Below are 16,290 nucleotides of genomic sequence, written 5' to 3'. Positions count from 1 at the left end.
CATTGGTCTTGCTAACCCTGAGTGGACTGATCCCCGCTCTTGCAAGGACTGTGCCTAGTGCTACCTTTTTGTTTTACTGTTTTGCCCAGAGGGCCTTGTTTATTTTGGTGCTTCAGCTTGGTTTATGCCATTTCTAATAAACTAAGTGCATTCCTAAAGCAACAGTGTTCCTGTGTCTACCTCCGTGTGCAGCCGAGTGAGCCGATCTACCACACATCTTAATTTCGCTAAGTGTTGTCATCAAAGTTAATCTGTCACCAAATTTTTGCCACCTAATAAGAGAGCAGCATAATGTAGGGAGGCAGTGACCCCGATTCCAAGGATGTGTCAATTAAAGGGTTGCTTACTGTAGTTCTGATAAAATCACTATTTTATTAGCAGGAGAAACCCGCTGCCATGAAGTCTTTTACATTCATGAGCTCTGTATAACCATGCCTCACCAGTGATTGGTAGCTTTCTGCCTATGCACAATATGAACCGCCAATAGAATATTGCCAATCAGTGGTGTGGGTGGGGTTATACAGAGCACAGCATCCAGAGAACTGCCTGACCTAAAGCAAAGAAAACTTATTTTATCAAAACTGCAACAGGCAGCCCAGTAACTGACATCACTGGAATCGGGGTCTCTACATTATGATGCGCAAAAACCCAGTGACAGATTGCCTTTAACCCCTTAATGACAGCGCCACAGCCAGGACTGGACTCCAGGAGGCTCACTGATTGACTGCTATGCTGTGGACATTATGTCAGCACCACAGGCAGCACCAGACACCAGGAGCAGCACCAGAGACTTAGTGCTCGACACAGGGACGATGAGGATGCAATGCTTTGTTTGTCTATAACAATCTGCAGCCAGGGACCAAGATTTTCTGAAAGATGATAATCCCTTTATGGTTGATTTCACACAGGCAATAATAGGAAGCTCCTGACAATTCTGCCTCAAAGTTTGTATTTCTTACATGTGGATTTGCTGCTGAAATGGTATGGACATATTGCAGACAAAATCCAAAGCAATGCTGATGCAAATCTGCATCAAGATCTGCATAGGAGACAGAAGACATGTCGGGGGCATAGTACTACAGCCGCCTAAATGCATAGTATAGTAGTAGTATAGGACGGGTGTCCCCTTTACATTCGTGGGAAACAAGTTTAATATAGAAAAACTGTACAATTAAAGGGAAATATTAATATAAATCAATTAAAGAAAAGTATCTTCACATAGTATAAATAAATCAGAAATTAACAATAAAATAAACTAACAATAAAATAAATGAGTACCGTAATTAATAAAATCAATTATCAATTAATAATAGCTACCACTGTTTTTTTGTGAATGTATAGTAGAATGACTCTTTTTTCCTTAGAGCCTCAAAGGCATGTCACCCCAGTATGTGAAGAAATATAAAGCTCTGCAAATATTGTACTCTTATACAAATATAGCATAATAAAATAATTAATTGGCTTTCATCAGCTCAGGCTATTAGGCAGTGTCAGCTATGTAGTACATTCATTGCTTCTTACCAGTAGATGAAGGGGTGTTGTAGTTGGTCCTTTTGCAGATATCTTCTCCCAGAGTCCTCTCCGAATGTAGTTGACTGTAGTTCCAGCCATATAGAAGGTCCCAGGCTCTTCAATCTTCCAGTCATCATTAATGGACTGTTTGCCGGTGTCTCTTAAAGCTGACGGAATAATATATGATGTTTTTTCTATTTAGTTTACTTTTATTACATACAGGTTAATGGCTTCCATCTAAAATGGAGCTATGCAGTGTGTGTTCTGGAACAGACACCATGTACACTTCAGTTTACTGCTGATTTTACTGATGTTTGTTGGAATTCCATTATTTCTGAAGGCAAAAATGATTTTGTGGCACATACTAATATTTCTAGATTACAGGTTAAGAGCCGATGTTCGTTGTCATGAAGCTCCTCCACCTTATTGTGAATGCACCCTCCATCCTACCAACATGCTTTCCCAAGGGCAGGGTTCTTATTTGGTGGAGGCTGAAGGACAGGTCTGACCTCCTGCAATTTGGGGCCTAATTTTAAAAATTAATGTCTGAACCAAGCTTTAAAGCAATATCTACTTCTACTGCTATTTTGCCAATTATATACAATGATAGTCATTACCTTGGTTTAAAAGTACTATAACATGTATTACAAGTCTAAGCACAATTTTCTCTAAAAGCCACAAATCTCAGGAGTAGTACAATATGAATAAACAATACTCTGCTTTGTCCAAAGAATTGCTATATGATATACTATACGAAACAATTGCTATTTCCTGTGCTAAATCCAAACATCTTCTCTTTGCGAGTACAGTGGGAAAAATCTTAATGGGCTTCATTTTATCCAAGCGGGTCACTTAATAAACATCTGTGCTTAGAAATGTAGAGTATTATATCACCAGTGCGTCACATTAGCCCTTCTGTAATCTCCGCTTTTCAATACAAAGAAGTTTTGACCACAGCCAAAATATAGCAGCTCTATTCCATCTGCACTATACAGCTGTAAAAGGGAGTCTGTCAGCACAAAATGACTATTCAAACCAAGCACGTGCTCGCTGCACCCTTGGTGTGGCCAAAGTTCAGTGAATCTTCCCACCTTCTTGTTTTCCATCTATATCTACCCTTTTCTGGTACTTGTAAAGCCACAGCTATCAATTAAGGAAGAGTGGGACATGGAAAACAATGGGAGATTGGAAGATGGATAGATCGGAAGGTGCACCAAACTGATGGGCACACCAAGGGTGCACTGAGTGCCTGTGCTTAGTTTGATCAGTCATGTGCTTACAGACTCACTTTAGCAAGGTAAGTTGTATTGCAGTTATAAAGTTGCAATGGTTATAGTCCATTCCTTAGGATTTCCATTGTTCCATTTATGAGTACTTTTGTAATATACTTAGCAATTCTTTTTCGGTCCATTTGAAAAGCTGCAGCAATCTTTTAAAACCTATATGAGTTGCAGAGTACAGGCAACAAGAGTGTAGAAGAGTGCTGACACTTTTTCGTAAACGTTCTTCTGTTAGGCTGTGTTCATATTCATGTCCAGGTTTCCATTTACAGTTGAAATCACAAAAGTTAATTGCCGTATCCATCTAATGGTGCCCAATAGATCTGGCATGTCCCTGTGTGGTTTTAAGAGGAGGCTGTCAGCTTATTCATACAGCTATATTATTGCAGCCGTATAAGTTTAACTCTGAAACACTGCGGCATTTTGAAGAAGCAAACTTCAAAATTCTGTCTGGATGGAGGTGACTAGAATGACTGGTATAAGAATCATGACCCTGTTGGCTTCTCCCAGCCCCATTCACCTACACAGACAGAGCTCTCCCTATTTACTTCATTTGAGTGAAAATTGATAGTCAAGGGGGCAGGGCATGGAGAAACCAATGGTAACAAGCCTCTTGTATCTCGATGCACCCCCAAAGACCTTCTATGGTGTATGTTGGGTTTCTATTAACCTCACAATAACCAAGTGCTGTTAATTTACAGCAGGGCCGGACTGGCCATCTGGCAATTCTGGCAAATGCCAGAAGGGCCGGTCTGGTTATGGGCTGCCTTGTCTGCTACGTTGTTATCAGAATCGATGTTCTCAAGATACCCATACTGTTGAGAGTTGTGATGGAGCACAAAGTTGCTGTCTCCGTTACTTACTCCAGCAGGCCACGGGTATCATTAGAAATAGAAAATCTTCCTTTCCTCCATCCAGGGTAATAGTAATATATCCCATCTGGTTCATGGGGACAGGGACAACATGGTCCCGTGTAATTTCAAATGCCAGGACTGAATTTCAGCCCCAGTCTGTACCTGATTTAGAACAGCTGAAATAGGGCATTAACCCTGTGATATTGAACATTTTTAGCACTACATTAAAGCTCCTGCAATCAAGCCTCTACCTCCATCCCCTGAGCAGTCCCACCTTCCTCTGCTTGACTGTCAATCACCAGCTTGACCACCACCAGCAAGCTATCAGCTAAATTGGGAAAGATGGAGTTGGGTGGGGAAAAGACAGGGGGCTGTTCTTTTATGATGGTAGACAGTGATTGCCCCATTCCTACAGAAGCATCAGAGATGCCAATACTTCTGCACACTACATAGTGCACATTGAGCCATTAGAGGCGGTGAAATTGTAATAGTAATAAACCCCCTTGTATCTTCTCCTGAGGGTCTTGTGTGGGACAGCCAGGGATGAGTCCAGCTACTGCTAGATCTCTATTACTTTACTACTACGATTACTGTAATCCCATGGCATAAATTTACTATACAGCGGGATAATGCTCAAAACCTAGAGCTGTAAAAGTTAGTTCGCTTCATTGTTATGGAGTTAAGAGGTCATCAAAGGTTAAGGTTTCAGGCATTATGACAACAGTAATAGTGCTGCCTGCTTTGTTTAAGGTGACAAAATCATCAAACGAAAACCCTTCTCAGACGAAAAAAACTGCAAGTCTGATCATAGCATTCTATCATCAGTGTCAACATAACATTAATCAGTATGAATTGAAATCACAAATTATTTCAATATTTACATCCTATGGGGCTCGAATAGTGAACATTATATGTCTAAGGTAATTTTGAACAATATAAGATGTCAATGACATAACCGCTCCTGGAACAGATTATCTCTCAGTTGTGCAGCCTCAGACTTTGGCCCCGATTCATTTGTGTTTTTAAGTGACTCTACTGTTTTGTCTTGCTGTAATTGTTGCCATTTCTGTGCCAAATTCCTCAAAATGGCACATGAGGTTTGTATTTTTCTTCCTTTTGTTATGTTTTTTAGAGCAAATGTCATGCATTAAAATGTTGCCTTTTAGTGTTTAACTGCACCGAAATAAAATTAGACTTTTACTGCACAGTTTTTTTGGTGAGATGTCAAAAAGTTGCAAATGATGAATTAGTCTAAAACATCAAAACATCTGAATGACAAAAACAATACCAACACCATCAAACAAAAAAAAATGTAAAAGACCATGCAAATTTAACTTCGAAAAAAGACTCACAAATGATTAAATGGGGGCAAATAAAAAAGTCACTATAAGACTTTTTTTGCTCAAGGAAAAAGGCTTACAAGCAATGATGAATTGGGGCCATTGACTGTTTATTTTGCCTCCTTGAATCATGTCAACAAAATCTTATTTTTTCATTTCTATAGTAATAGAGTTGTATAGAGCCTTATTTTCTTGCAAGATGAGTATATTTGGCACAATTTTAGAGCACAATTAATTAAGTTCATGTTTACTTTATATTGAACATTTTTTACTTATGCACACGAGATGGGGGTGCAAGTATAGCATATATATATACACTCACCGGCCACTTTATTAGGTACACCTGTCCAACTTCTTGTTAACACTTAATTTCTAATCAGCCAATCACATGGCGGCAACTCAGTGCATTTAGGCATGTAGACATGGTCAAGACAATCTCCTGCAGTTCAAACCGAGCATCAGTATGGGGAAGAAAGGTGATTTGAGTGCCTTTGAACGTGGCATGGTTGTTGGTGCCAGAAGGGCTGGTCTGAGTATTTCAGAAACTGCTGATCTACTGGGATTTTCACGCACAACCATCTCTAGGGTTTACAGAGAATGGTCCGAAAAAGAAAAAAAATCCAGTGAGCGGCAGTTCTGTGGGCGGAAATGCCTTGTTGATGCCAGAGGTCAGAGGAGAATGGGCAGACTGGTTCGAGCTGATAGAAAGGCAACAGTGACTCAAATCGCCACCCGTTACAACCAAGGTAGGCCTAAGAGCATCTCTGAACGCACAGTGCGTCGAACTTTGAGGCAGATGGGCTACAGCAGCAGAAGACCACACCGGGTACCACTCCTTTCAGCTAAGAACAGGAAACTGAGGCTACAATTTGTACAAGCTCATCGAAATTGGACAGTAGAAGATTGGAAAAACGTTGCTTGGTCTGATGAGTCTCGATTTCTGCTGCGACATTCGGATGGTAGGGTCAGAATTTGGCGTAAACAACATGAAAGCATGGATCCATCCTGCCTTGTATGGAGCATCTTTGGGATGTGCAGCCGACAAATCTGCGGCAACTGTGTGATGCCATCATGTCAATATGGACCAAAATCTCTGAGGAATGCTTCCAGCACCTTGTTGAATCTATGCCACGAAGAATTGAGGCAGTTCTGAAGGCAAAAGGGGGTCCAACCCGTTACTAGCATGGTGTACCTAATAAAGTGGCCGGTGAGTGTATATATATATATATATATATATATATATATATATATATATATATATACACAGTACATTCTAATGTTAATGTAGGGGTAGAGCTTCTTTTTGTGGAGAGTGATAAGCTAGGCCTGGTGTGTCAAAGTGAGGAGACTTATATGCCATGCATGCTCCTCTGAGAAATTAAATATGCAAATTGCTTCTTCAGAGAGGAAGAAGATTTGAACTCTAGTGCCACCTATTGAAAGTAGCAATCCTAAATGTCAAATCCTAAAAGTTTGGCCTTTATCCTAAGTCATGTGGCAAGGCTTATTATAGTGTCGATATTGACTTTTAGGATTGCTACATCCAACGGGTGGCACTAGAGTTCAAGTCCTCTTGCTCTCTGTAAAGGCAATTTGCATAGTTAATGTTCATGTAATGGGAGATAACATCATGGTCAGAGAATGTATTGACGTTTAAACTTGGTTTTCAGTGTGATCATGTCTTGGGTGTTGGCTCCCTGACTACATATTCATATACATAATATAATAACTTTACTTGCTTCCATCTGTGATGTAATTTAAATGATTGTCCCATTGGAATTTGTTGTCTCATTTCCTTACTACATACAGAAACATACAGCTAAATGTCAGTGGAAGTCAGCTAAGAAAAAGGTCTATGTTGTAAATATATGAGCAGAAAATGTAAAAAATTATATATTTTTTTAACTAATAAAATGCCAAAAAATGGCAAATAAAACATACTATGGCCTCATTCACATATTTTTACACATTTTTTTTATGCATGTGTTCTATCCATGGTTTTCACAGGTAGAACGTGTAATCATTAAAATTTATAGCCATACAAGTCTCTGGTTCTGTAAAAATAAGAGTAGGACCAGACTGGACATTTGATGATTCTGGTAACCGCCAGATGGGTCCTCACAGCAGAGGACCACATTGGCCATGACACTTTGAACAGTATTGCAACCTCTGATCACCAATACTGTAGCAGAACAGAGAGACAACTGTTGTGAATTAGACTTTTTGGCTCCCTCTTGTGGTTACTAGTGATATGACTCTGGGATTGTCTTTCCTCAGTTTGGCACCCACCTGGGTCGTTAGTCCAGGGGTGTTGCTATATAAGCTTCCTGGATCCTTAGTCCAGTGCCTGGCATCGTTGTAATCAGATCCTTTCTGTTTGCTCCTGTCTGCTGATCCTGGTTCGTGCAAAATTAAGCTAAGTCCTGCTTCTTTGTTTTTTTGGTTATTTGCTTGCTTTCATTTTTGTCCAGCTTGTACTAAATGTGATTCCTGACCTTGCTGGAAGCTCTAGGGGGCTGGTGTTCTCCCCCCGGGCCGTTAGACGGTTCGGGGGTTCTTGAATATCCAGCGTGGATATTTTGATAGGGTTTTTGCTGACCATATAAGTCATCTTACTATATTCTGCTATTAGCTAGTGGGCCTCTCTTTGCTAAATACCTAGCTCATTCTTACGTTTGTCTTTTCCTCTTACCTCACCGTTATTATTTGTTGGGGGCTTGTATCCAACTTTTGGGGTCTTTTCTCTGGAGGCAAGAAAGGTCTTTCTTTTCCCTTCTAGGGTTAGTTAGTTCTCCGGCTGGCGCGAGACGTCTAGAACCAACGTAGGCACGTTCCTCGGCTGCTGCTATTTGTGGTGCTAGGATTAGATATATGGTCAGCTCAGTTACCACTGCCCTATGAGCTGGTTTTTTGTGTTTGCAGACAGTAATTATTTCTGAGACCCTCTGCCATTGGGGTCATAACAGACAACTGTTGCTTACTCAGGCAGGCTGCAGGCTGCTTCTGGCCTGTGGCTTATAGGAATTTGGCATCAATCAGGGGTCGTCAGGTTGACAATATTATTAGTGATGAGCTAACAGGTTCGATGAAACTCGGATATTAGTCGAGTATCTGGGTGCTTGGATATGCTTGGTACTCGTTGAGCATTAGCCGGTGCTCAGATTGAATGCTCAAATCAGCCAAAAAACATGCGGAGATTGCCTGCCAGTCACCGTAATGTGGTAGCCATCTTTGTAGTGGCATTACTGTGATTGGCTGGCACTTGACCTCATCAGAGTTTGTAAGGGGACTGGCACCACCACACTTGGCACATTGACGTCACTGTACAGCTCTGGGACAGTTCTTATTGGAGGGAAAGCGTAGTTGTCTAGGCCTGTGTGCACAGTTTTAGGAATCAGAGTAATCTAGTGGTGACACTTTTCTGAACCATCGTTCTAAAAGTCCTTCTTAGGGCTAATCTTGTGTTTTGCTGTTTGTATGGAATACATTCTGCATTTAGCTTAGCGACAGCTGGAGCAGGGAGAGTGGCTGAATACAGCCTCTCGGCAAGGCTTTGCAGTCCATTGCTGAATATATAGCTGCTGCAGTTCACATTTTTTTTTCATGAAAAAATTGACTGCATTGTCATGCATACAGTTTAACATACTTTGTGTTAAAAAATTTTAAAATCACTTGAGCTGCTAGAGGTCACTCAATTTTTTTAAATTAAAAATGTTTTAATTAATCAAGGAAAATTGGTTTCCAGTGACCTAGCAATTACAAAATGCGTAAGGCGTGTGGTAAGGGATGGGGAATTGGAAGTGCTGATGATGATGCACGCAGATGGTGAGGAAGTGGGAAAGGTGTGATTGCGCCTGTTGCTGGAGCACAAGAAACACTCCCATCCACGACACATAGCTTCTTGTTCCACTTTCCAGGGAGGCCTGGGACAGTCACACCACTTCTGAAGCCACAACAGTGCAAACAGGTGGTCAGTTGAATAGTAGATAATGATGCCAGCATGCTTGCCAGTACCACCCAGTCTTCCACATGGTCCAGTCTCACCATCCAAGAATCTGGATCGCATAATCCTCAACCTGATCTCCTTCCTCCCACCATGTAGAGTCCCAGGATACAAGTGATCCCACACTAAGACACTCAGGGGAGCTCTTTACCTCATTATTTCTTGATTGTGGCCTCTCACCCTACATGTTCCAAGAGGGACAGGAGGACATGCAGTGTAGTGATGCACAAAAACTTAGAGCAGCCACCGTTACAAGAAGATGACTGGGGAACATAAAATTTTGTCCAAGGAGGTAGATGATGATGAGACACAGTTCCGATAAGTCAGGTTGATAAGTCACCAAGTCAGGAGGACCAGGGTGCGGCAGTGGAAGGCGAGGTGGTGGATGATGAAGTCACTGGCTCAGCCTGGAAAGCTGGCATGTAGAGCAAGATCAATAGCACTGATGGGGAGGTATTGGCAGCACTGAAATAGGCAGGAAGAAGCAGTGGGGTAACAAGAGGAAAAAGGCAGGCAACTGTTCCGCACAGTATTGACACTCGTGAATTGCTGTCACAGAGTTAGGAGTTCCTCACTCTGAGACTTTTTAAAGAGAGTTCTAAGACAAAAAAAGGTTATTAGTGTCAGATTCGGTGAGACAAACACCTGGGTCCACAATTGGTGACATCAGGTGACACCACTGCCTCTTCCCCTGTGCTACATCCTTGCCAATCTCCTGTCCATGACACTGGCGCAGATGCCTCCCACCATGCACCTGTCTTTACACATTCTGAGGCACCATCATCAGGCACTTACAAATCTTTATCCCAGGACAGCGTTCAGCTATCCTTAGCCCAGGCCTTGTAGCAAAAAAGAAAGTTCCCAGCCACCTGCTCACAGGATCAAATGCTAAATTGACACATTTCCAGGCTGCTTGACTTGAAAATGTTGTCGCGTAAGCTTGTAGACACAGAGGTTTTTTCCGACTCATGGCAGCAGTCATCCATTGTTACTCGGTCCCCAGCCACCACTATTTCTCCCAGTGTGGCGTCCCTTCCTTGTACCAGAACACTTTTTGGGATTGTCCAATTAACGGCCAACATGTGGACAAGTGATTGTGGCCAAGGACACTACATTAAACTGATGGCACACTGGGTGAACATTGTGGACACCGGGGCCAAGTTTGCTACCAACACCGAGGATTGCTGGGCCTACTTCTAACAGAGTTTCCTACACCTCCTACACCAGTTCCTGCACCCCCTCCTGCTTCTCCTCATTCTCAATCTCTGATGTGTTATCTCAGAGCATGTTATCCACATCAGTCAGAAGGTTGAAGCTCTGCAGCATTGCTTCAGAGAAGCGGCAACAGGTTCTGCTAAAGCTAATTTGTCTAGGAGAAAAACTGCATACCATGGCTGAGTTATTGAAAGGTATAACAGACCAAACAGATCTTTGGCTCTTGCCGCTGAACCTACAACTAGACATGGTCGGGTGTGATAATAGCGTAACCTGGTGGCGGCTGTGAAGCTTTGCAAACTCACACATGTACCATGCTTGGGCCACAAGCTCAACTTGATAGTTCAGTGGTTTCTGAAAATCTACCCAAATTTGCCAGTTTCAGGTCAATGTACGACTTCTCATCGCCCATTTCCGCAATTCAGCTACAGCTGCCGCCGCTGTAGCGGTGCTGCCGCAGCGCATGGAAGTGCCAGCTCACTGACATGTATGATGTGACCAAGCACAGGAACTTCATACTGCACATTCTGGCAAGGCTTTGTGAGCAGCAGAGGCAAGTTGTGAAGTACCAGCTCCAACATACCCGTCGGTAATCTGGTCAGCCTCCACACATAACAACTGAAGAGTGGGCATGGATGTCTGACGTTTGTTTACTTCTCCAAGACTTTGGCTAACATTGAGGGGGTTGAGGCTGAGGAGGAGGAGGAACAGGAGGTGGTTGCTAGCGCAACAGAGGCTTTATCCACACAAGCTTTGTCCCGTATCTGCTATGTGGATGGGCTGAGGAGGGGAATGAGGAGGAGGAGAGGGAGGAGGAGGAGATGAAGAGTAATCATCATGGTGGAGACAAGGAAATGTTGGCTGTACAGAGCTTGGTACATATGTCTGACTTTATGTACCGCTGCCTTTCCTGTGACCCTCACGTTATATTCATATTGGTCAAAAAAGAGTACTGATTGTTCACCATTCTAGACCGATGATACATGGAGAACCTTGCATCTCTATTGTGGAAAATATATTGAAAAAATTCCCATCATGTGACGCTAGTGGCAGGGGGCAAGCTTCCTTGCCCAACCAGGGAAAAGAACCAAAGGGAGACAAATGCCAGCCAGGTAGAGCAGAGGCAGGGGTACACTGTCAAACGCCTCAGTCAATTTCATTACACCCTCCCAGCTTAAATTCCCTGATGAATTGGTTTTTAAAGATCTTCAAGAAATACCTGGCTGACAGAACCATCACACTACCTAATTCCTCTGCAACCTTCAACTATTGGGTCTTAAAGCTGGACACCTGACATGAGCTATCCCTCTATGCTTTGGAGGTGTTATGCTGCTCTACTGCTAGCATCTTGTCTGAGTGGGTTTTAGTGCTGCCGGTGAGGGGGTTATAACATATAGGCACTTTTGCTTGTCAACAAAAAATGCTGACAGGCTCACTCTGATAAAAAATAAGCAAAGCTCCGATTAGCCCCTACTTTTCCACACCACCAGATGACAGCAGCACATAAGTGTTTTTTCTCTTCAGTATTTGAATAATGCCCTCCAGTTGTTGCCTTCAAAGGTGTATGGATGATGATTCTTATAATTTTTTTTTGGCCTTGCACTGTGTGCAGAACCTTTATGAGTGTAGTGTACCTTTAGTCACAATATTTGAATGAGGCACTCCAGTTGGTGCCTTGAAGAGTGTATTCATGACCCTGCTTGTAATTTTTGGCAGGCTTTGCACTGTATGCAGAGCTTTTATGAGCGTAGGAGTACCACAACTACACTTTGTTCACAATATTTGAATGAGGCTGTACAGTTGGTGCCTTCAATGTTGTATAGATGATCGTGCTTGTAATTATCGGTAGGCTTTGCACTGTGTGCAGAGCTTTTATGAGTGTAGAAGTATCACAACTACTCTTTGTTCACATTATTTGAATGAAGCACAACAGTTGGTGCCTTCAAGGGTGTATGGATGATCCTGTTTTTAATTTTTGGCAGGTTTTTTACGTAGTGCATAGCTTTAATGAGTCTGGGAGAACCACTACATGACATGACAATTTGAACAGAATGTGTATGAGGCCCTTCTTTATGTCTAATACAGGGTGCATCTGAGTCCCTCTTCCATCTAATTTTGGCAGTTTTTGCTACCTTCAAAAATTACACTGAAATTTCCAATTTTTTTTATAAAAATTAAAATTTTGGTTTACTTAACCCCTTCATGACCTTGGGATTTTCCATTTTTCCGTGTTCGTTTTTCGCTCCCCTCCTTCCCAGAGTCATAACTTTTTTATTTTTCCATCAATATGGCCAAGTGAGGGCCTATTTTTGTGGGAAGAGTTGTACTTTTGAACGACATCATTGGTTTTACCATGACGTGTACGAGAACATGGGAAAAAAATGCAAATGCCGTGAAATTCTAAAAAAAGTGCAATCCCATGCATGTTTTTTTGTTTGGCTTTTTTGCTAGGTTTACTAAATGCTAAAACTGACTGGCCACTATGATTCTCCAGGTCATTACGAGTTCATAGACACCAAATATGTCTAGGTTATTTTTTATTTAAGTGGTGAAAAAAATTCCAAACTTTGCAAAAAAAAAATGGCGCCATTTTCCGATAACCGTAGCGTCTCCATTTTTTGTGATCTGGGGTCGGTTGAGGGCTTATTTTTTGCGTGCCGAGCTGACGTTTTTATTGATACCATTTTGGTGCAGATACGTTCTTTTGATCGCCCGTTATTGCATTTTAATGCAATGTCGTGGCGACCAAAAAAACTCGTAATTTTGGCGTTTCTAATTTTTTTCTCGCTACAACGTTTAGCGATCAGGTTAACCTTTTTTTTATTGATAGATCGGGCTATTTTGAACGCGGCAATACCAAATATGTGTATATTTGATTTTATTTTTATTGTTTTATTTTGAATGGGGCGAAAGGGAGGTGATTTAAACTTTTATATTCTTTTATTTATTTCATTTCTTTGGGATAGGTAGACATGTGGGATGGGAGAGTCTAAGGCCTGACTTGGCAAGAACAAACTAAGAGGTCTGCGGTCCTACATGGTATGATATCCATTCAGTATTATTGTGGGTGGTGATATTGGGAGAGATGGGCTGTCTTCTTGGGCGGGGGTGGGAAAAGTTGGGAATGATGGGGTTTGGTTAGGGGGGAAAGTTTGTATTGAAAACATGAATATAAAATGTAAATTGTGCTGATATTCTTAATAAAAATTTACTTGAGTTAAAAAAACCCATTTTTTTTACTTTTGCCATGCTTCAATAGCCTTCATGGGAGGCTAGAATCTGGCATAGCCTGATCGGCTCTGCTACATAGCAGTGATCATCAAATCGCTCCTATGTAGCTTAATTACAGGGTTGCTATGAGCGCCGACCACAGGGTAGCGCTCACAGCAAGCCGGCATCAGTTACCATAGAGGTCTCAAGGAGACTTCTGTTTACTATGCCGACGCATGGCTGACCCCCGATCATGTGACGGGGTCGGTGATGAGCGCATTTCCGGCCGCAAGGCCGGAAGCGGTAGTTAAATGCCGCTGTCAGCGTTTGACAGTGGCATTTAACTAGTTAATAGCAGTGGGTGAATCGCGAATCCACTCGCCGATATTGTGCGCACATGTCAGCTGTTCAAAACAGCTGACATGTTGCAGCTTTGATGTGGGCTCACCCCTGGAGCCCACGTCAAAGCAGGGGATCTGACCTCGGACGTACTATCCCGTCCGAGGTCAGAAAGGGGTTAAAATATATATAATATTTGCATTAAGTCATTATGTAGCCAAGGTTTCTTAACTATTTTTTCCTGCCGAGAGATGAGTGCACATCTGACCCTGGGTCTGATGTCTTTCTTTTATGCATACATTTGGCTCATATTTATCAGTTCAGTGGCAGGCAATCACTAAGATCAAAAGGAGGCGCATGAGGGGTGTCATTACCATAGAGGCACACTGGGGGGGTCATTATCAAAAGGGGGCACACTGGGATAATTATTAAAAGGGGAGACAATGGGGGTCATTATTGAAAAGAAGTACAATAGGGGTAATTATTAACAAGAGGAACAATACAGGAGCAAATTATAGAAGAAGGCACGGGGGACAGTATTATTATTATGAGGAGGCACAGAGGACATTATTCCTATAAGTAGGTAACAGGAAAATTAATACTGTCTTGGGCACTGCTGCTCTGTAGAGCACAAAAGGAGGGTCATTTTGTTATTGATAGGCGGCATTATTACTGTTTAGGGCACTTGTTGTAGCACAATATGTTTTTGCATAAATATGGGGAATGTGAGGAGGGTGCTGGAAAAATCAGTAAGCCAAAGATGTCTAAATTACAATCTACAGAAACTAGTGAGGGATGAAATAAGTGGTTGACTGATGTAAGATTGATTATCAGTGAGAGCATCAACAGTAAGTCACTGATGTCTACCATTAAATGTTCAATGTATAGTGGTAATATCTTGGTAGTCTTGGTACAGTAGTTTTGGTTAATGATCAGTATGGTGATATCACTACCATATACAGTGCATTGCAAAAGTATTTGGCCCCCTGGATCTTTTCAACCTTTTCCCACATATCATGCTTCAAACATAAAGATACCAAATGTACATTTTTGGTTAAGTATCAACAACAAGTGGAACACAATTGTGAAGTTGAATGAAATTTATTGGTTAATTTACATTTTTGTGGAAATTCAAAAACTGAAAAGTGGGGCGTGTTGCAAAAATGTGTCAACATTCAGTACATTTCCATGGGCAGATTTCTGCCCATAAATGAGCTTTCATGGACTATATCCATGTCAATCAGTGCTCTTTTTAAGCTACTTATGTATGAATCACACAAACCATAGAAGGACAGGATGATTGTTAACATTACTATTTTGAACTAGAAATTAGTCCATCTGCCAAAATTTGAATTTGCCAAATTTGCTCAAATCAGCAGGGAAATTTGATTGCATCAAATTTCTTCAATTCAAATTGAATTGTTGGTAAAAAAAACACTTGTTATGTTCTGAGTTCTCTTCAGACACCAAAGCATAGTAAATGGAGGAGAAAAAAAACACTTAATTCCCCCCCAGTATACTCACTTTGTCCCTCACTTGTTTGGGTGCTGCAGCTCCCTGCCTTTTGCTCTGCCTTGCTCACTCTAGTTCCGTATTTACCTCTTCTGTCTTCAATGTTTGGCACCTTCGGTGTTAAGTAGACTACTCATGCCATCATGCCATCAAGGGGCAGCTCTAACGTCTTGACACTGCTTAAGGCTTTCTCAGTGCTGGAGGCACGGAAGATTGAAGACAGAAGAGAAGATAACAGATGGAAGGATGGAACGAACCAGCAATGGACTTGATGAGTATAATTTTTTTTAACCCTGTCCCTAAAAAGAATCAAGGAAAATGGCAGATAATCACCATTTTGTTTTAGTCCAGCGAATAAATTCGTTCATCTCTAATTTGTATCCAAACAGCAAGTATACTATCATCATCACATCCTCTGTTTACACAACGAGTTGTGCTGCCGATAATGAAGATTTAGTGTCCCGCGTAAACAATCCAATTAGACAACGAACTAGCAAATTGACTGTTCGAAGACATGGTTACACAATCAGTGATCAGGAATAAGTGTGAATGCATTTGCCATGGATATAGTTTTCTTACCTAGATAACTGTGTGCTGGAGTTTCCTCTACCACTTTAATTCTTCTCGCTCCTGCTGGTATCACCAGTGCTTCCACATAACCTGAACATTACAGGAGAACAGATAGATTTACTCATACTATATTCATAATTATTATGTATTTTATATTGTTTATCCAGTATATATAAACTTCTCACTCCTCAGCATTGAAGTTTCAACACCAAAAAGGAAAAGTCATAGAATTATGGAAATCACAGACAAGTTAATGATATTTGAAAAACTGAAAACAAAATTTTGAAAACATCCCAATTTATTCAGCATTGAGTAAGAGAGCTACTCCAATAAATACACACACCTACACACTCGCCCACCAGACACACCCAATGCTCATTTCACAAATGTTTTGTCAGGGAATGAAACGCATGTCAAGTGTGTTTGGTGGGTAGGCTTCCATATTTTGGCTACTG

General features: G+C 41.5%; 1 protein-coding gene across 1 annotated transcript in view; it reads right to left on the bottom strand.

The window, feature by feature from the left end:
- Positions 1 to 16,290, bottom strand: part of LOC143793920 (A disintegrin and metalloproteinase with thrombospondin motifs 19-like) — a 105,181-nt gene that overhangs the window by 53,828 nt on the left and 35,063 nt on the right. The window contains exons 5-6 of the mRNA XM_077280857.1: positions 15,845 to 15,925; positions 1,522 to 1,679 (exon numbers count right to left, since the gene is read on the bottom strand). Coding sequence (XP_077136972.1) covers positions 1,522 to 1,679; positions 15,845 to 15,925 — 239 coding nt within the window. The remainder of the gene's footprint in view (positions 1 to 1,521; positions 1,680 to 15,844; positions 15,926 to 16,290) is intronic.

The sequence above is a fragment of the Ranitomeya variabilis genome, chromosome 1, assembly GCF_051348905.1.
Source record: "Ranitomeya variabilis isolate aRanVar5 chromosome 1, aRanVar5.hap1, whole genome shotgun sequence".
Taxonomy (NCBI): Eukaryota; Metazoa; Chordata; class Amphibia; order Anura; family Dendrobatidae; genus Ranitomeya; species Ranitomeya variabilis.
Note: the sequence above shows the minus strand (reverse complement) of the source record. Positions and strands in the feature narration are given on the sequence as shown.